Source organism: Leptodactylus fuscus, chromosome 1 (genome assembly GCF_031893055.1).
Source record: "Leptodactylus fuscus isolate aLepFus1 chromosome 1, aLepFus1.hap2, whole genome shotgun sequence".
Lineage (NCBI taxonomy): Eukaryota > Metazoa > Chordata > Amphibia > Anura > Leptodactylidae > Leptodactylus > Leptodactylus fuscus.
The window spans coordinates 323540636-323562668 of NC_134265.1; the positions used below are offsets into that span (position 1 = coordinate 323540636).

The following is a 22033-nucleotide window of genomic DNA, read 5'->3' on the forward strand; positions in this document are numbered from 1 at the left end:
GGACCTTTTGCTTCCATTATACCTATAGGGAAACTGCTGGGATTTCCATAGGTATATTCAACTTGCTGCAATTTCCAAAACTGGCCTAAGATGGTGCACATGGTATTTTGGTAGCTCAGCCTTGGTTCTCATCTGCACAGAGTCTCCATTGGAGAAAACCACCAAAAATTGGCGGAGAGAAAAGTCCTGCACGGAAGAGTCAGTGTGGTCCATGACTGTGCGTGTGTAACCGCTGTTTTAGCGGTCCAGCCCCCTGGCAATCCCGAATGATGGAGTGTGAACCTAGTGTGAACCTAGAGTCAGCCTTCCTTCTTATAACTTGCAGAGATGCATACTCTTTCTAAAATTAGATATACTCACATATTGTTCTTTAATTTTCTGTAATATTACTAATTATAATTAAAATAAAATTTGTGCTGAAAAATGGATTTTGACTTTCGTACATTAGACATAATGATACTTAATGACTCCGGGATGATGGAATTAATAGCTTTTTCCAATGCCATTTAGTAAAGGAGAAAATATCCATTATGCTTTAATACACAGATAACCAGGGAAGGTCATTCTTATGGGTTTATAATATTAATCTACTACACAGTCAGTTAATATACATAAGATAGGCCAAGGAAAATATGGAGGGGGGTCCCAATGAAGGAACAAATTACTAACTCTGCCTTACATGTGCTCACTGAAATCCAACAATGTCAAAATCTGGTGTGGTACCAGTACCAAAGAAACCCAACCCGATGGGCTACAATGACTACCAACCTGTAGCCCTGACATCTCACCTGATGAAGGTCCTGACACACCTACGCCCCCTAGTGAGCTCCGCTCTGGACCCCCTCCAGTTTGCCTATCAGCCGGGCATTGGGGCAGATGACGCCATCATCCACTTTCTTCACAGAGCTCTCTCTCACCTGGAGAAACCCAGGAACACTGTGAGGATAATGTTCTTTGATTTCTCCAGTGCGTTCAACACCATTCAGCCAGGGCTACTGAGGGAGAAGCTGAACCTTGGTGGTGTGGACCATCACCTGTCCAACTGGATCCTAGACTACCTGACAAACCGCCCTAAGTATGTGAGAGCCCAGGACTGTGTGTCTGACACTGTGATCTGTAGTACGGGGCACCACAAGGTACAGTTCTTGCCCCATTTCTCTTCACACTGTACACTGCTGACTTTAGGCACAACTCATCCAGCTGTTACTTACAGAAGTACTCTGATGACTCTGCTATAGTAGGCCTCATCACTGATGGTGACAATAGGGAATACAGAGACTTAAACCAGGATTTTGTTGAATGGTGCCAGCAGAACCAGTTCAGGATTAATGCTGGGAAGACCAAGGAGATGGTGGTGGACTTTAGTAAATGGAGAAGTGCTCCGACCTCGGTGGAGATCCAAGGGGCATGCATTGAGATATTCAAGATCTATAAGTACCTGGGTGTGCTCCTCAATAATAAACTAGACTGGGCTGATCACCTGGAGGCGCTGCACAGAAAGGACCACAGCAGGTTCTACCTGCTCAGGAGGCTGAGGGCCTTTGGAGTCCAGGGGCCACTTCTTAGGACCTTTTTCAACTCTGTGGTTGCTTCAACCATCTTTTTTAGTGTGGCCTGCTGGGGGATTAGTATATCAACCAGGGACAGAAATAGACGACAGGCTGATCAGAAGGGCCAGCTCTGTCCTGGGGAGCCCCCTGAACCCAGTACAGGTGGTGGGTGACAGAAGGATACAGTCCGTGGTGACCTCCATGCGGGAGAACAAATCCCACCCCATGTATGAGACCCTGATGGGACTTGGCAGCACTGTAAGTGTGTCTGCTTCACCCCAAGTGTGAGAAGGAGCGCTATCGCAAGTCCTTCCTTCCAACCGCAATCAGGCTGTATAATCTACATCAGACCAAGCGAAGATCTCTCCGCATAGAAAACTAAATAATTATGATTATGAAGTCTTCCTTCTCTCTTCCGTTCCTTAGCTGCTATGGACTCCTAGTATAGCTTCTCTTCACGGCATATGTGTGTCTATGTCTGTAATATATTACTGTGTATTATCCTGTACCTGTATTACTATGCTGCTGTAACATACTGAAATTTCTCCACTGTGGGACTATTAAAGGATTATCTTATCTTTTCACAAGAAATGACAGTATATAAAAATTATGTTTAAAAAAAAACTAAAAACAAAACTAATCTAAACTAATAGAAAAAGGATAAACCAAAAAAGGATAGGCCATGAGTATAAAAAAAAATATCTGGACAACCCCTTTAAGGAGTTAATTACATGTAAGAGAACTGCATCAACAAAATACTAAAATATTACCTAAATCACTGTAGATACTTGTCTTTATGGTTGAAAAATATTTTATTGGTCTGAACATTGTGAGTAAGCTTACATGTTTTTTTTTTTTTACATTTTATACATAAAATAAAAACCAAAAACGTAATAAATCAGAAATAGGAATATAAATCCTTTCTGTAAAGAACATCTCATTCTCATTCTGTTCTCTCCTGCATTCTATAGAACTGACTGTCCTTGCCGAAAGGAAAAAGAAATGTATTACATTCATATTACAATCCCATTTCTTTCCAAATTTTTGTGGATCTGTCTTGTATGGCCGCCAGAAAACATCGACGTGCCTTAAGCTTGTCTTTATTTTTAGTGAAAATGAAAAGCAATACGAAAGTGGAAGCAATAAAAGGATGGAAATGCGTCTGGTAGATATAGTAATGAATGGAAGCTAGGGCAATCGTAAAGAGAACAATAAGGGGCTGGTAATGATAAAGGGAATATTCAAATTTATTCAGTAATTTTTATGTATAAAAAGTTATATTGTTATATTATTAAATCTCTCCAAGACTGAACTACTACTGTTTCCACCATCTAATAGATCTGTCCCTGATATATCCATTGTAGTCTCAGGCCTTACTATAACTCCTAGGCAACATGCCCGCTGCCTTGGGGTTATGTTTGACTCAGACCTTTCCTTCACCCCTCATGTTGAATCACTCACACGTTCATGTCACCTCCACCTCAAAAACATCTCCAGAATACGCCCTTTCCTTACCAGAGATACACTAAAGACACTTATTGTCTCTCTGATTCATTCTCGCCTTGACTACTCTAACTCCTTACTAATCGGTCTTCCCCTCACTAAACTCTCCCCTCTACAATCTATTCTGAATGCAGAGTCCAGGCTCATCTATCAGGCTAGACGCTACAGCGATGCCCCGGGTCTGTGCCAGTCACTACATTGGCTGCCTATTCATTATAGAATAAAATATAAAGTTATCCCCCTCATCCACAAGACTCTCCATAATGCCGCACCTCCATACATTTCCTCCCTCATCTCTGTCTACCGACCAACCCGTGCTCTCCGTTCATTCAATGACCTAAAACTTATATCCTCTATTATCAGAACTTCCCACGCTCGTATTCAAGACTTCTCCCGAGCTGCACCACTTCTCTGGAATGCTCTACCCCGGACAATCAGATTAACTCCCAATTTCTACAGTTTCAAATGCAAACTAAAGACACATCTTTTCAGAAAGACCTATCACAATTTCTAATGTAAACCCTTCCATACTATAATTAGAATCCCCAAAATTTAACCCTCCTCTGTCTCCACTCCCACATTACCCCACATGATATGATGTCATCTCATGCTAACTTTATAGGTCCGAGCTCCATCCACATGTTAAAGGACACGACTACTGACGGCTCATAAAGTTTTATGTTTGTGTAATGACAGTCACCTCTGTTACAAAAGTGTCTGACCACATTATAAGCAATATCGCCCTGCTACCTCTTGTGTCACCCCCCTCTACCTCATAGATTGTAAGCTCTTGCGAGCAGGGCCCTCAGTCCCATTGTGTGAAATGACTTTCTTTGTAATGTATCTTTCTGTCTGTATTTGAACCCTACTAATTGTACAGCGCTGCGGAATATGTTGGCACTATATAAATAAAATGTATTATTATTATATTGTGTTTTCACATAAAGTATTTGTCAATATACATTCTAAATATCCAGCCTCAATGGTCACATGCAGTGGTGTAACTAAAGTCTTGTCGGCTCCGCTGCAATCTTTTATCTTTTGCCTCCTACCTCATCTCTACAGCGAATTCTTGATCATGATGGTTACGGGTGCTAATCCATTTTAGTGTGGTCGGGGTAACCTGTGGGTCTCCTTAGCTTATGTGCCAGATGGAAGCTGCAATCTCAATACTGATGCCAGTGCTTATGGGCCCCCTAAGGCTTGTGGGCCCCAGTGCAACTGCTCCCTCTGCACCCCCTCAAGTTACACCTCTGGTCACATGTGGTGATGACTTTCCTGACAACGGAGCAGTGGGGACAGGTGAGAATGTTTTTTTTTTCTCCTCCCCGGGCTAATTAAAAAATGTAATTTTATCCTGCACAACCCCTTTAAGATATTCCTTAAAGCAAATCATACAATGTAAAAAAAAAAAAGAAAAAGCCAAAACCACATTTCTGCAAGAACAAAATGATCATTCCACATTCTTAAAGGATTTAACCTCCATCATCTAATAGTCTCTTGTACACATATAAATGAGCTATTATGGATATGCCCACTGAAAGACAATTATGCCCAGTGCGGAGTCCTGAACATCCCGGTCTTAGACAACGTACTAATACTATTGTAATGAAAATGTCTCATTACAGAATATTTATTGCTGCCCCTTTGGTCTCTGTGCAGAATTATCTATGCGTGACTCTAAAGGGTTTCTGAATTTCCCATTATATCAATTACTTTTAATTATCACGTAAATGAGAGGAGACTTTTTCTCGATTTATCAGAAGACTGGCCAGTTTTTAGTATTCTTTACACGTGAATTATTTGGAATTGTTTTTAATAACTCCTTACTACTGTTAAGTTCTTCGAAAGGGCAGGACATTGGAGCCTCTTCTTGGTAATGGTGTTTGATTTTTTAATCTTGAAGAGGACTTTTCACATCCTCTGACACAGGCGGTATTACATACCGCTAGAAAGCTGACAGTGCGCTTAATTCAGCCGATATGCGCCGAAATTAACAGCACCAATATAGGCCTTACAGCCACAACTGAGCCGTGAGGAATGCCCCCCAACATTACTCTTCAGTAGCCAAGATTAATGTCACCGAAGATGCTAGGCTGTAAGGCCTGCCCTTCTGACAGTGGAAGGATATGGGGCAATAATAATGTGTGCAGGGACCACTATGGGGGAATAATACTGTGTGCAGGGACCACTATGGGGGAATAATACTGTGTGCAGGTGCAACTATGGGACATAATACTGTGTGCAGGGGCCAGTAAGGGACATAATACTGTGTGCAGTGACCACTTTGGGGTAATAATACTGTGCTTAGACCACTATGGGGCATAATACTGTGTGCAAGGACCACTATGGGACATAATAGTGCGTGCAGGAATGCGGGGGAGGTCGGTTGGTCAGGATCAAAGTTCGCCATGGGCCCCGCTAGTCTAGTTACACCACTGGCAGCTTACATCACTTTGTAGGGGGAAGATTGCCAACAGCAGCTCACAGAACAGTGTGGAAGAAAAATCATCTGCAAAAGTTCAAACAGAAGGGATACTAGGAGTCATAGCAAGTAAAAGAAAAAGAAAGACTCAGGATCATTTCGTTCTCTGTGCGGAGTGATCTTCGCTTAGCCTGGTGTTGATTATACACACTGACCGCGGTTTGGAGAAAGGACCTCCGATAACACTCCTTCTCACACTTGGGGTAAAGCAGTCAGTCACTGACAGTATATGGGATGTGTCAGGGTCTTGGGTTGCTAGGTGGGGTGGCATAGACACACAAGTCCAGTTTCTTTAGTTCAAAACAAAGGTAGAGTTTATTTTCACTCAAAAAGGTAGTGCAGCAACAAAAGGAAACAATAGAAAAATAAATACCTGCCCGGCTAGCCTCTAACTAAACATAGAATAGGTTACCTCACCTAGAAGAACAGAAATCAAAAGCCAGTAGAATCATTCAGGACACAGCTCCCAAAAATATGACCTCTCTGTTGGTTCTCCAGCCAAGCTCTGCCAAAGTGTTGCTGCTGGAGCTGGCTTCTTAAACCTCCTTGACGAGGAGACTCTCTGCATTGGAGTCACTGCCGGAACATCCCCAAAGTGTGGACTGGACTGGAGGGGGGTGGAATGACAGGTCCCACTACCAAACTTACCTGTCATTCCTAAAAATGCAACCCAATACTGAGCATTTATTGGAGTTTTCTCGTCTCACCTGCCTGAGTAGTCTGGGCTAGATGTACACCCCCTCCATTACCTGACCAGCCATTGGCTTACAGATGGGAGTTGTTCTCCAGCATGGAGCTCACCATGGGCATGGCTCAAGGGTTCATGAATATGGATCCATCCTTTAAATGCTTTTCCAGTATCATCACATTGGTGGCCTATCCTTAGGATTTTCATCCAATATGAGACTAGTGACTCTTGACCAATCAGAGTTTGCATCTTACTTCAGCTTGTTTACTTAGTAGAGATGGTGCAAAGATTTGCAGCTTCATCCCACTTACTTGAATACTTTGCACCAATGGAACTATGGTACAAAGATGATGAACTGAGGCAGCCATGATTACTAGAGATGAGCGAACACTAAAATGTCTGAGGTTCGAAATCCGATTTGAACAGCCGCACACTGTTCGGCTGTTCGAACGGATTTCAAACCCCATTATAGTCTATGGGGGGAAATGCTTGTTTCAGGGGTATGCAAAATTCGATAAAATTATACTTACCAAGTCCACGAGTGACGGTCGGGCTAGACTCCCCTTGAAGTCTTCTCCCGGCGCAGTGCCCCCGCGGCGTCTTCCGGCTGGAATTCACTCTGCCTAGGCATGGGGGCCTAGGCAGAGCCGACTGCACATGCGCGGTCGGCTCTGCCCGGCCCGACGCCTGAGCAGAGCCGACTGCGCATGCGAGGGCATGCCCGCGCATGCGCAGTCGGCTCTGCCTAGGCCGGATGCCTAGGCAGAGTGAATTCCAGCCAGAAGACGTCGCGGGGACGCTGCACGGAGAAGACTTCTAAAGGTAAGAGAAGAACCAGCGTTGATTGGCAGAATGCTATAGAGTATCTATACTACGAGTATCTCGAATACTGTAGTATTCGATCGAACACCTACTCGATCAAACACTACTCGCTCATCTCTAATGATTACATGAATGTCACAGACCCATCAAAGGACTGATCAGTGGTGAGTTGAACCCCCACCAATCTGATTGTAAGAAAAGGTCATCAATATCCAGAACCCAGAAATTCCCTTTAACTATAGCGTTACATTTTATACCATGAATTCTTCTTGAACTGTTGGATTTCTCCTTCTGACTTGTAAGGGTTCCTCCCATAGAGCTGTGTAAGCTGACAGGGTGACATTTTCTATTAAAATGTAGCAGTGCAATATGTATAACCTCTAGCTTGTCATGCTGACATCTACGATAAGTTACATTTTCACTCTTGTGATCACGTCATCAGGTTTTGGCATTATAATAGAAAACGTGGAAGTTTACATGATCCCATAACAAAGATGTCATGACTGTGACATTCTAAGAGGATACATATCTTAAATATCACTAGATGACCAGGAAATATGGAAAAAATAGGAAACTGAAATTCTGATAAAGGGCAAAAAAAAAAAATGGCATTATTAGTGGGAAGAGGGGCAGGCAGAGTGGGCAGCTGCCAAGGGAACCATTGATGGAAGGGTGCAATGGAAAAACTATACGCAATCTGTGATAAGAATCCAGCAGATAGACCAAGCCTTGTAGAGAGATAGGTTAGTATATTCCCCTTGTGAATCGCTGTCTCTGTTGCTGAGATATCCCTGCTTTTCTCAATATGTAAATGGTTGTTGGAGCAATGAAGGCGTTGTCATTGCTCCAAAGTGGTAGGTGGAAACCCTGTGATTGCTCCTAATAGCTCAATTGCATATTGATCAAAATGGTGATACCTTGGCAAGAGAGACACCGATTCACTAGTGAAAAACCCCATTTGATTACATTCTGGCCGACCAACTACGTTTATGTCTAGCTACAGAGTAAATAGATGAGGAGGAACAGAGGTGAACCCAGCCTTTCTGCTGCCTGAGGCGATCTATAGAAAGGTACTTCTCTTCATATGTTGTATTATGGCCCCACATAATACAACACCACCATTTTTTGGCCCCCACACCATATACAACCCTTTTTTGAGCCCACCACACAATAGCCCCTTTTTCTGTCTGTTACATTTGTGTCAATGCCCAGACCCAGAATCTGGACTGCAGACTGCACTGCTAAGGAAACAGGGGAAGGAGACTATCCCTGACACTACGGTGGCTAGCTAGGCCCTGCCTGCGGGTGGCAATCAGCTGTTCCCAAGCTAGCCTTGGCCCCGACAACTCCTGGCTCTCTAACATGAAGGCCTAGCCGACAGATAGGGCGAGAGCTACAAGAGAGTTAGGGACTAAGGTGGTCACCCCTGCAGAAACCAAGGTGCAGCTGCAGACAACAAACAGGATGGGATGTGCTGGACAACAGACACACAGCACAACACAATACGCAACAAGAGAATGAGGAGAGGGACAGTGGAGAGGTGAGGAAAGGGTTAACACAGGAATGGGGCAAAACAAACTGGAACCCAAACCTCACAAATAACCAGATAGTGCCAAGCAAACAGAACTGAAGGGCAGGGCAGAGTAGACGTGTGGAGGGACAAACCAGACTCACACATAAGGCAACACTCACACCACTTCCTAGTCAGTTGTAATTTGACAAAACAATCCTCCTCCCAGAGCCACAAATTCCAATTGGTAACAACGAAAACCAGCAACTAGTGAAGCCAGCCCTCCTCCTAATAAAGGCCCCAGAATCGGCCCATAGGATAATGACAACGACCAACACCTGAGGTTCGATCCAAAAAACCCTCAAGTAAATTCGGAAGGCTGATACTCAATGCCCAAACAGATGGCCTAATGGTAAGGAAACCACCAGAAGACACCGAATCCAAACCCCACCAGAAAAACACACAATTTTTATACAAGTCTTCAGGTTGTGACACTGTCTCTGCACACGTTTTCTGGCCTACCACACGGTATATGACCCCTTTTTTTTTTAGCCCACAACACGGAATATGACTCCCTGTTTTTGCCCCCACAGTATGTGATCCTGTTTTTTTTATGACCCCCCACAGTATTTGACTCCTTTCTTATGGCTCCACACACAGTATATGACCTCTTTTATGGCCCACCACAATATATGACCCCTTTCTTATGGCCCCCAACATAGTAGATGACCCCTTTTTACGGCCTCCCCCCACAGTATATGACCCTTTTTATGCCCCCCACACAGTATATAAACATTATCAGCTGTTACCTATTGCAAGAACAGAATAAGTAGCAGCAGATTTTAAAAAATGCCTCCCTTGAGTTTATTCCATGAGTTATCGCCTCAGGTCGCCTCATGGAACACGTACACATGGGGAGGAAGGGTATGCAGCTTCACTTTGTTAGTTTGGCTGTATTGTGTGAGAGGGGGGAGGGAGCAGGCTAGCTTTGTGAAGTAAAGAGCGAGGAGGCCCCAATCTATATCTATCAGAATTATCAATCGTACTGGATTTGATCTTGACTCTCCCGATACGATGCCAATTCCCAGCCTGGCCATGATATTCATACATTGGCACTTGCATTCTATATTCCTAACCTCTATGCAGAATAAATATAATAAAAAATAGATCTAATACATTTTTTGTGGAGGAATATTCTAATTAGAACGTTTGAGACATTTTAATTCCACAGTCAGGTGCAGTCAGCCAGCAAGAGGGAAGTGAAGTGTAGAGGATTAACAATTCTACAAAATACCTACTAATGACTTTCTGGGATATTCTTCCCCGTACAACCTGCGGTTTTGCTGTCAGAGACTACAGCTGGCACGCAATCATGAAGAGCAGAGAGTTAGCCAACACAAGTCCCCTGCCAAAATGTCTGCTCATTTCATATGTCTCAGATGTTATGTAGTGTATTAAATATTCACGGCCATAATGTTCCTCTTATCTTGGTAAACATGACATTTCATTGGCAGCGTGTCTAACATAGTCAATTGGCTTGCATAAGACACATTGGCAGATTTCTGTAGGTGAGTATGATTAAATCCTATTCTACACAAATAGAATATACAGAGTACTACAGATCATTTATGGGTCTCATCTGACTACTGGAGAGACGCAAATATTTCTCCAAGAAAAGTGGAAGGCAAATTGAAATACAGTATTCCTTGTATTCCAAGCCAAGCACACAATGGTCTATCAACTCACAGGGAGATGCTATAAAATGGTACAAAATGAAATCAATGAAAAGGCAATTGTCTTAACCCATGAAAGGGTCAGAGAACTTAGTCTCATTTAATAGACCAAAATGTAATGAACTTTACAAATGTTGCTGTTTTCTGCCTGAAAAACCTCTCTAAAGTTCTTGCCAGTAGGTGTCCCCCTTCTTGCTTATTTGCTATTCACTCTCTGTTACTAGGTAAGGACCATCTTATAAAACGAGAGGCTCAATACAAAACAGAGTAGGGGGGTGCAGGTCTCTCTTCACAGCCTCTGCAGGTTCTCACACAGTTTTCCCTGCACATAGTTGAGTCTGCACAGACTACAATGACTGTAAGGAGAGCCCTTCTATTTCCATATACTTATGACTAGCTGTTTGTGTATTTGTGATGGGATGTTAGTCATAAGCAGCAAGCAGCTTTCCTTATTATGCTCAATTTTCTCTCTTTCTTTGTTTTGGTGTCTTGGGCTTGCAGTGAATTTCCTGGCCACGTTACAGTGTACGAAGCTCTGCTGGTTCTGGTACCACTGCAAACAGCCGATCCTTACAAACTTGCTATTGATAACTTATCTGGGCAACCCCATTAAGGAGTTAATGTAAGGTCTCTCAATACCAAAATACACAAGATATATAACATCATTTTGTGTTATTATGTGAACCATTGCTCTAGAATCCGAATATAGTTATCAATATCTCTCATTTCTACCATATTTCATATTACACTTACATTTCAATTTTTGCACATCAACATAATAAGGAACTAGAACAAGTCACTGGACTCAAATACCACTGTCATGTGAACATGACTTTTGGATATGGAATGTCCCTCACTCCTTCCTAAAACCACCTAAACTACGGTAAATAATGACTTTGGAATAAATGCACAAAACACTATTTTGGGTGTCAAAATGGCCTCAGCTTTATTAAACTCACAGAAGTAAAATAATGACAGAAGGAGTCAGGTGAAGTGCTAGACCATTGGGATTCCCGAATACTGTGAGATCCCCAGCTGTCTGACATACAGCACCCGGCCAGACAGCAATAAATAAATAAAGGGGGGCAGCACGCTCCTGCTTGCAATTCTAGCAGAGCCAGTACACTTTAAGGGCACCAACGACCCCGTGCTTAACCACTGTGCCCGCCTCTGGATGACGTTACTATTACAACATCCTTCAGGCTGGCCATTTCCAAAGCTCAGCTTGTTCACCACCATGAGGTTTAACCTCCTCTATTAGTTAAAATAAGTCTACAATAACTTGCCTGCAACTTCCACCTGACTCCTCAACCGCAAAAGTAATGCTGTGACAGTTTACCAATGGACCATGTGACACGTTAACACTTTATTACACACGACTGACTAAATAATGGCAAACCCCCGACTCACAAAGTGTCATCCTACAGCACTCAGGAGAGGAAAAAACCCCTGTGGAGGAAACCTCTAGGGAACCATGGCTGGAGGACTGCCCTTCCCTTGGGCTTAGAAGGATAATGCCCAACAATAACTCATCAAAGTCATCTCATAATTGAATATATAGAGCCAAATACACAATTACAGTAACAAAGCAATGATACAATAATACATTAGACAGGAAAACGTGAAAAAAACAAGTGTAACATAGTGATGAAAAGAGGGCGGGCGGGCAGGAAATGCTTCATCCAGGGCTTGTGATGAGAAAGAGGATGAAGATGGAGGAGACAGGGTAAAAAATATGCAAATCTATTCTCCAGGATGTAATTAGGAGAATCCCTAGCGGAGCAGGAATGACTTGTAAGTCTCCGTACTGCCTATGTAGGCACACACTCTCCCTGATGTGTACGATTATCCCCTGACGATGGAGGAGACAGGAAGTGACATCTATTCCTAACTCCTCCCTCCCTACAGTAACACACTAAGCACTATATACTAAAGCAGAATATACACAGACATATACTCCTAAAGCTGAATATACACTGATATATACTCCTAAAGCTGAATATACACAACAACCTAACAGCAAGAAGATGGCGAAGAACACCTGCTGTTTTTAACATCGAGTATAGTCTGACACATGCAACACTCTCTTTCATATGCCACTGCCAGTGTAGAATACAAAATTATTTTTTCTGTCCAATATGATGCAATCTGGATTTTTTTTTGTTAAAGATATCCTATATGAAAATTTTGAGTTAATAGACCGGAGTCTTTTTTTAGGATCCTTATTAGAGATGAGCGAGTACTATTCGAAACAGTAGTTTCAAAGAGCACGCTCCCATAGGAATGGATGGGAGCAACCGGTGCGCAGGGGGTTAAGCAGCAGGATGCCGGCTCCGTCTGCGCCCATTCATTCCTATGGGAGTGTGCTATTCGAAACTACAGTTTCGAATAGTACTCGCTCATCTCTAATCCTTATATATTAGCCAGGGTTCCTCATACTCTCAAGGACCTGCCAAGTCTGTCCAAGGTCCACTGGTGGAAATTGCAATTGCAGAGAAACTAAACACTTCCACTGCAGCTTAAAGAGGTTTTCCCATCTCCCTGTTTCACTAGCTTTGCCTAATCTTCCTGTATTCTTCAGCAAGCTTGTGCGTGTGCTTTGACTGTTTGATGGACAGGACACTATGAAGTACCTCAATGGATATAGACATTGCCTTTACCATGATAGATTATTTATTATCATTACTAGAAAATTATAATACTGCAGATCAAACATGCACAGTCTACATCCTACCCGGACAGACAACTTGAAGTTATTGCAATGTTTTCTTTGTGTTTACATAGAGAGATAGCATACACTGTCTGAACCTTGATCAGCAAACTGCAATTAGCTGACCTGATTGCCTAAATCTCAGAGAAGATAAACAGCTCCGACAGTGATCCAGAGCTCGGCCACCCTCTCCTCCAGAGAGCAGTGAGTCATGTCCGCTGACCTGCCATCAGGGGTACCTTGACAACAATGTGTAAACAATAGGAGGAGTAATTTCATGTAGCAGGTAAAAGAAGCAGTATTGCTAAAGCAATGTATTTAGGACAACTCTTGAATTTACATAAATTAGCCATATTAGCCATAATATAGATAGGATTCTTGAGATGGGAATACCCCTTTAATGATAGAAGAACCAGTATGGGAATACTGCAGTATGTGATAAGCTTATTGTCAGAGAAACATTCTAACAAAAAAAGGATTGCCCAGAATTCCCCTTTAAGGCACTGCAGTAGACAAATGAAAGGAACCACTTATTAAAATCAATGAATTTTAAGCTGAAAATCTCAGCTCTGCTGCATCAATATGATGTCTTCGCACTTTGGCTGAAAATTCACTTGAGCTTGTTTTTCCTCCTTGGACACATTTTGATACAGCAAAGTAATGTGGCAGTAAAATTCTCTCCATCAAGAAGTTGTGAAGACTGGTAATTCTCATGTTGTCCACCAATCAGAAAATGTGTTATCGCAATTTTTGACATTCCTACTCATATGTACAGGTATAGATAAGTTCTTACATTAGGAACGAAGCTGGGTGTGATCGATTTCTCCAATACTGCATCCCAGTTCATGTCAGCCAGGTATGGAGAGGTCTGAATGTCGGCTAATGATGAAAAGCGACATTCTGGGTCCTTGGTAAGAAGCTGAAAAAAAGCACAATTATAGTTATTATCATGTATATATATAGTAAAATTGTATGTATATACTGTTCACTAGTGTAGAGCCTCGGGGGTCACACAAAAAATCTCGGTGTCACACAGCTGCATTATGGGAAAATAGAGACTAGATAGAAGAAGGGGCAGCCAGTACCCTGTTCTACATAGATGAGAGGCAAAAATTGCAGCATGTCAATTATTAGAGATGAGCGAACACTAAAATGTTCGAGGTTCGAAATTCGATTCGAACAGCCGCTCAATGTTCGTGTGTTCGAACGGGTTTCGAACCCCATTATAGTCTATGGGGAACAGATACTCGTTAAGGGGGAAACCCAAATCCGTGTCTGGAGGGTCACCAAGTCCACTATGACACCCCAGGAAATGATGCCAACACCTCTGGAATGACACTGGGACAGCAGGGGAAGCATGCCTGGGGGCATCTAACACACCAAAGACCCTCTATTACCCCAACATCACTGCCTAACAACTACACACTTTCCACATTCAAAAAAACCTCTATCAAAGTCGGAAAATACCTGGAAACCTTCTTTACTCCCCAAATGGATGGACACAAACCCCAATTTAAGCTCAACAAACAGTAACAACCACCCCTTTAAATCACGTTCCCCATGACAACCACAAATGGAATAGGCAATGGGAATTCCAAAAGCCCTCACCCTTAACTGTCATTTTGAGTGTGTGTGTGTGTGTGTGTGTGTGATGTGGTAAGACCTTCCAAAATTCACTTTTCTAGCCCTTAACATGAGCCCTTCCAAACAAAGTTACATGACCTTAAGCTGAGCTACCAGCAGAGATTGAGGCCCTTGGCATGAGTAGAGCCTTGCACCAGCAGTGTTTTTGGCACTTAGGGTGAGTTGAGCCTTGTACCAGCGTGTGTCCCTTAACATCAGGCGGGCCCTAAGTTCTGCGCTTTGCACAAAAGTTCCACATTAACTAGGCTGAATGGTACAAAGATTAGTAGGCCCGAGAACCAGGAACAGGTCTTGCAATGGCTGTCGGATAACGCTTAAAGCACATTGTCCACCAGCCAGGCAGCCTCTACCTCCTCTTACCCAACAGTCTTGTCCTCCTTCCACCCAAAATTCCCAATCTTCCCAGAACAATAACCCCAACTGTCCCTGCTCCCCAGAGCTGTTCTCCCTTCCTTTGACTGTACCGCAACCTGCCCCTCCATTTCGCGATTCCACGGACCTAACAGACGAGTATCTGTGTCCAGATGCTCAAACACTAGAGTCTCCTCCATTCCATCTCCGGTCGATTTGGTGGCGGATGACCAGCAACCCACCCTCATCGACGACGATGAGACGCAGTTGCTGTCAGGGCAGCCAGTTGACATGCGCATTGTGCAGGAGGAGGAGGCGAGACAGGAGTTGGAAGAGGAGGTGGTGGACGACGAGGACACCGACCCCACCTGGACAAGGCAGATGTCAAGCTGGGAAAGTAGTGTGGATGTTGAGGCAGGTGCAGCACCAAAAAGGGTAGCTAGAGGCAGAGACATGTCCAGAGGCAGAGGTCAGCTGCTTTGCCGAAGCCAGGCCAGACCCGGAATGTCCGAAGATGTTCCCTTTTGTACCCAGCCCAGAAAAACTCCCCCATCGAGGGCACGTTTCTTGAAGGTGTAGAGTTTTTTCAAGGAATGCGCCGAGGACAGATATAGTGTCGTCTACACAATTTGCCTCTCGAAATCGAGTAGGGGCCCTGAGAAGAGCAACCTGTCCACCACTTCAATGCACCGTCATTTGGAATCCAAGCAATGGAATCAGTGGCAGGCAGCAATGGCAGGACAAACGTCGCCCGCCGTTCATGCCACTGCCTCTGCTCACAGTGCTGGCGATGCACTCCAGAGGACGAGCCAGGACATCACTTCATCTGCCTCCGCCACTTTGTTGACTTCTCCCTCATCCTCTCCTGTTTCTGTCTTATCTCCTTCTCCTGCACCATCAAAGGTACCATCAGGCGCTTCTTTACAACAACCCACCATCTCTCAGACATTGGAGCGCCGGCAGAAATACACCGCTAACCACCCACCCACGCAAGCCTAGAACGCCAACATCACTAAACTGCTGGCCCAGGAGAGGTTGGCGTTCCGGCTTGTTGAAACTCCCGCCTTCCCGGACCTGATGGCAACTGTGGCACCTCACTATGCCGTCCCTAGCCGTCTCAACTTCTCCCGGTGTGGCGTCCCCGCCTTGCACCAGCACGTGTCACTCAACATCAGGTGGGCCCTTAGTTCCGCGCTTTGCTGCAAGGTCCACTTGACCACCGACACTTGGACAAGCGCCTGTGGTCAGGGATGCTGCAGTGCTTATCTTTAATGACAGGCAGGGTGAATGTGGTGGAGTCTGTTCCCCGGGTGCAAACTGGGGTGGCCTATCTCCTCTCCCAGGCCAAAATTCATGGCAGGAGTAGACTGAAACCCTACGACGCTGCAACCTCCACCACAGCTACTAGCGGCAAACGCTAAAACACTGGTGTGGGGAGACGTCAGCAGGCGGTGCTGAAGCTCATCAGCTTGGGGGACAGACAGCACAGTGCCTCCGAGGTCAGGGATGCCATCCTGGCTGAGATGGCATTTTTTTTTCCCTGCTACACCTGGGGCCTGGCATTTTTACGCCTGTGATAATGGCTGGAACCTGGTAGCGGCTCTGGAGCTTGCCAGCCTCCAACACGTTCCATGTTTGGCCCACGTCTAACCTAGTGGTGCAAAGTTTTTTAAAAACATACCCAAATGTACCGAAGCTACTGTTGAAAATGCGGCGCTTGTGCGCCCACTTTTGCAAGTGCACAGGAGTCGCTGCTAGCCTAAAAACACTCTAGCAAGGCCTACATCTGTCCAAACACAGGCTGTTGTCCGTCATTCACACACGCTAAAACCCTACAATACCATATCTTGAGCAGGGTGTGTGAGCTGCACAGACCTTTGATGGAGTTCCATCTACAAAACCCAAGGGTTCCTCAAAGTCAGCAACCAAAGTTTCTGCACCATGAGTTTCCAGGGGTGGCAGAGTTATGGCTAGGGGAAGAGGCATGGATAGGGATGATGTCTAGGGGCAAAAGCAGTGTGGATGTGGAGGCAAGCTAAGCAGGAAAAACTGGGGGTACAAGCTAAGGCATGGATAGGGGTGATGTCTAGGGGCAAAAGCAGTGTGGATGTGGAGGCAAGCTAAGCAGGAAAAACTGGGGGTACAAGCTAAGGCATGGACTGGGGTGATGTCTAGGGGCAAAAGCAGTGTGGATGTGGAGGCAAGCTAAGCAGGAAAAACTGGGGGTACAAGCTAAGGCATGGACTGGGGTGATGTCTAGGGGCAAAAGCAGTGTGGATGTGGAGGCAAGCAAAGCAGGGAAAATGGTGGCTAGAGGCAAAGGGATGTCCATAGGCAGCAAGGGCAAAGATGCAAAACTCTCCCGTTTCAAGAATTTTCCTGACTTGTTTCCCCACAAAACATTCCTGGGAGGAGGGCTGAAACACCACCCTCCTCCTCCTCCGCTGTTAGATTGACCCCAGCTACGAGCTGAAAACGCTGCAACACTGGTGTGGGGAGACGTCAGCAGGCTGGGCTGAAGCTCATCAGCTTGGGAGACGGACAGCACACTGCCTCTGAGGTCAGGGATGCCATCCTGGATGAGATGGCAATTTGTTTATCCCCGCTGCCCCTGGGGCCAGGTTTTTTAGCTTGTTGGAGGGCTCTGGAGCTTGCCAGCCTCCAACACGTTCCATGCCTGGCCCACATGTTCAATGTAGTGGTGCAATGATTTTTAAAAACATACCCCAAATTAGCTGAGCTAAGGGTGAAAGTGCGGCACTTGGACACCCACTTTCCCAAGTCTACAGTACCTGGAGCTAGCCGCAATACACTCCAGCAAGGCCTACATCTGCCTGAAGCACCTACTGTTGTGCGAGGTCACCACACGCTCTAACCCTAGATACCGTATGTTCAGCAGGGTGTGTGAGCAGCAGAGACCTTTGATGGAGTACCAGCTACAAAACCCAAGGGTTCCTCAGAGTCAGCTCCCTCACTTTCTGCACCATGAGTTTCCATGGGTGGCAGACTTATGGCTAGAGGCACAGGCATGGATAGGGGTGATGTGTAGGGGCAAAAGCAGTGTGGATGTGGAGGCAAGCTAAGCAGCAAAAACTGGGGGTACAAGCAGCTGGTGACATCATCACTGACAAGCACAGCTGTCTGTCAGCTGACAGGCTGACTTTCACCAAAATGAACAGACAATGGATAGACTCATCATATACATGTCAGTTACATGACAAATTTAGTGCAATTTGCAAGTCCAAGATGGTTTGGAGATCTGCGGAGAGGAATCTCACCACCTCTTGCGGGTGCCATCATTTGGAAGGCAAGCCCTGGGCTCAGTGGGTGAGAGCAAGCGCAGGATAATCGTCGTTTGGCCTGGCGGCCACTGCCTCTTCCACTGTTGACAGGGCTGGCGCTGCAGTCCAGACCAGGAGCCAGGACACCTCCACATCTGCCTCTGACACTTTGGGGAGTTCACCCTTATCCTCACCTTTTCCTGCCATTTCTCCTTTTGCCCGCGCCATCATGCGCCTCTTCCCAGCAACTCCCCATCTCCCAAGCCTTTCATTTCATGCTAAAGTACAGCGCAACCCACCCACATGCCCAAGGCTTCAACGGCCTCATCTCAAGAAATCTGGCCCAGGAGATGTTGGAATCCCGGCTGGGGGACACTCTTCCCTTTTTGGGCAGAGTGTCTACTGCGCCACCGCACTGTGCCGTCCACACCAGCACTTTCCCCCAAACATGAGGCGGTCCCTAAATTCAGCGCTTAGCCCTAAAGTTCCATGTGACCAGTTACGAATGGACAAGTGCATGCGGACAGGGACGCTACCTTTCAATTTGGGCACAGTGGTTGAATGTAGTTGAGGCGTGGACCGGGTCGCAAAATGTGGTGGCCTGACTTGTCTCCCCACACAACATTCCTGGGAGGAGGGCTGAAACACCACCCTCCTCCGCTGTTAAATTGACCCCAGCTACGAGCTGGAAACGCTGCAACACTGGTGTGGGGAGACGTCAGCGGGCCGTGCTGAAGCTCATCAGCTTGGGGGCCAGACAGCACACTGCCTACAAAGTGAGTCATGCCATCCTCGATGAGACGGCAATGTGGTTTTTGCCACTGCACCTGGGCCCAGGCATGTTGTCATGTGTGATAATGGCCGTAACCTGGGATTGGCTCTGTAGCTTGGCAGCCTGCAACATATTCCATGCCTGGGCCACGTTTTTAACTCATTGCTGCTAATCTTTTGAAAAAGGTACCCCAATGTTCCTGAGCTACTGGTGAAAGTGTGGCGCTTGTGCGGATAGTTTTTAAAGTGTATAGTTGCCGCTGCTAGCCTCTATGCACTCCTACAACGCCTGTACCTGCTGGAACAACGGCTGTTGTGCGACGTCTCCACACTGCTGGCACTAAACATATCATGTGTTGAGCAGAGTGTGTGAGCAGCACAGACCTTTGATGTAGTTCCAACTCCAAAACCCTCGGGTTCGTCAAAGTCAACTCCCTCAGTTGCTCAACCATGAGTGGCCATGGGTGGCAGACTTATGTGAAATCCCATCCCATCCATTGCACTGGACACGAAACATTAGCATGCGCTCAGCACAACTTCGGATATGGCAGATGCGTTAAGCAGGGTGCAGGGTACAACACAGACCAGGCCCGAGCACCAGGAACAGGTGTTAGAAATACTGCAGCATCTGCCATTTCCTTCCAATTTTGGGGTTTTGGACCCGCCACCGACTTGTCTGGACCTAAGTGGGGATCATGAGACACAGTTGCCATCAAGGCAAGCTGTGGTCATGTGCGGTTTGCAGTAAGGGGGCAGTGCGCAATTGGAAGAGGAGTTGGTGGATGACGAGGCCACCGACCCCACATGGACAGGGGTGATGTCTAGGGGCTAAAGCAGTGTAGATGTAGAGGGAAGCTAAATCAACAAAAAACCTGGGTAGAAGCAAAGGCATAAACTGGGGTGATGTTTAGGGGTGAAAGCAGAGTAGATGTGGAGGGAAGCTAAGCAGCAAAAACAGTGGGTAGAAGCAAAGGCATGCAAAACTCTACCCTGTTGGAAGACTTATTCCTAGGTCTGGAACACGTTAATGGCCCCCCTGGACAAATTACTGCCACTCAGGGGCCTAGTGTCACCAGGAGGGACAAGTATAGGCGCATGTTGTGGGAATACCTGGCCGACACCAGCTCTGTCCTCTCCGATCCCTCTGTGCTCTACAGCCTAAACTTATTTTCTCATCTTTTTTTCTGAACTGCACATCTCTTGCCTGCTTCCTTTGGGATCTTAGAAATGGTGGTCCACTTCCACAGATGGTAACTTCAATAGACAGTGTAACGGGAGTAGCTGAGGGATCGCTGTCTTAACCACTTTTTGGCACAAAATTAACTTCCAAAGCCAAATATGGTGCAAGTATATGATGCAAGGACACCTACACACCTATCTCTGACACATTGGGGAGTTCACCCTCATGCGCCCTTTTGGCCTGCACCATCATGCGCCTCTTCCCAGCCACTCCACATTTCCCAAGCTTTTCATTGCAGGCAGAAGTACAATACAACCCACCCCCATGCCCAAGCCTGTAACAGCCTCATCGATAAACTGCTGGCCCTGGAGATGTTGGTGTTTGTTTATGCTTCTGGAGACCCAGGCCTTCCGTCAGCAGATGGCAGCTGGGGCACCTCCCTATGCTGGGCCTAGCCGTTACTACTTCTCTTGGTGTGCTGTCTCTGCCTTGCGCCTGCATGTGTCCCATAACATCAGTCGGGCCCAGAGCTCTGCGCTTTGCTGCAAGGTCCACTTGACCACCGACACATGGACAAGCGCCTGTGGTCAGGGATGCTGCAGTGCTTATCTTTAATGACAGGCAGGGTGAATGTGGTGGAGTCTGTTCCCCGGGTGCAAACTGGGGTGGCCTATCTCCTCTCCCAGGCCAAAATTCATGGCAGGAGTAGACTGAAACCCTACGAAGCTGCAACCTCCACCCCAGCTACTAGCGGAAAACACTGTAACACTGGCATGGGAAGATGTCAGCAGGCCGTGCTGAAACTGATCAGCTTGGGGGACAGACAGCACAGTGCCTCCGAGGTCAGGGATGCCATCCTGGCTGAGATGGCATTTTTTTTTCCCTGCTACACCTGGGGCCTGGCATTTTTGCGCCTGTGATAAAGGGTGGAACCTGGTAGCAGATCTGGAGCTTGCCAGACTCAAACACGGTCCACGCATGGCCCACGTTTTCCAACTTGTTGGTGCCATGTTTCTTTGAAACCTACACCATTGTGCCTGATATACAGGTCAAAGTGGGGCCATTTTCATAAGTGAGAACTAGCCTCTGCTAGGCAGAAAACATTCAGAGCACGCTCCTCTCATCTTCGCACCGTTGGCTGGCGGAGGAAGACGAGGGGGTTGGAGTGGCATCTGATGTCCCTATCCCACACGAGGCTAGAGGGTGCACTTCAGTGCATCCCATTGCTTCACCACAAATGGTGTGAAGGGGAGTGGAAAATGGAGGAAATGGAGAGTGACCCTTACAGTTGGGGCCAGCAAAGGCATGCCAAGTAACACACTGGCACACATGGCTGACTTCATCTTGGGTTGCTTTTCAACACATATTTCACATCATGAAGAACAAATAATACTGGATTTTTTCAAGCCTCGAACCCCGGTCTAGGTCTAATGTCTGTTCCTTTCTTATATTAGGGGAGAGGGAAAAAAAATTACTTCAGTGATACGTTTAGCGTACATAGACTGACTATTAATGTGTATCCCACTTAGTGTTGTTAGGGTTACACACCGTCACAACCTGGCTAAAGCTTCTATAGCTGTTAATAAAGTCAACATAACTTTACGGTATCCAAAAAGACAGCTGGTACCGACAGAGAGCAAGACAAATGTCACCCAAAGCTGTGAGCTCTGAACACCCACAGTGACTTTGGCGTCATCATCATTATAAGGGAGCGGGTGGTAATAAATAACTTGGCAGTGCCTAAAACCCAAAAAGCTTATACAACTATATTTACATTAAGATACACAAATGAAACTTTTCAGTAG

At 45.8% G+C, this 22033-nt stretch overlaps 1 protein-coding gene across 1 annotated transcript in view; it reads right to left on the reverse strand.

The window, feature by feature from the left end:
• Positions 1-22033, reverse strand: part of STK32B (serine/threonine kinase 32B) — a 182542-nt gene that overhangs the window by 23016 nt on the left and 137493 nt on the right. Inside the window, exon 9 of the mRNA XM_075260817.1 lies at positions 13795-13920. Within this exon, the coding sequence (XP_075116918.1) occupies positions 13795-13920 (126 nt within the window). The remainder of the gene's footprint in view (positions 1-13794; positions 13921-22033) is intronic.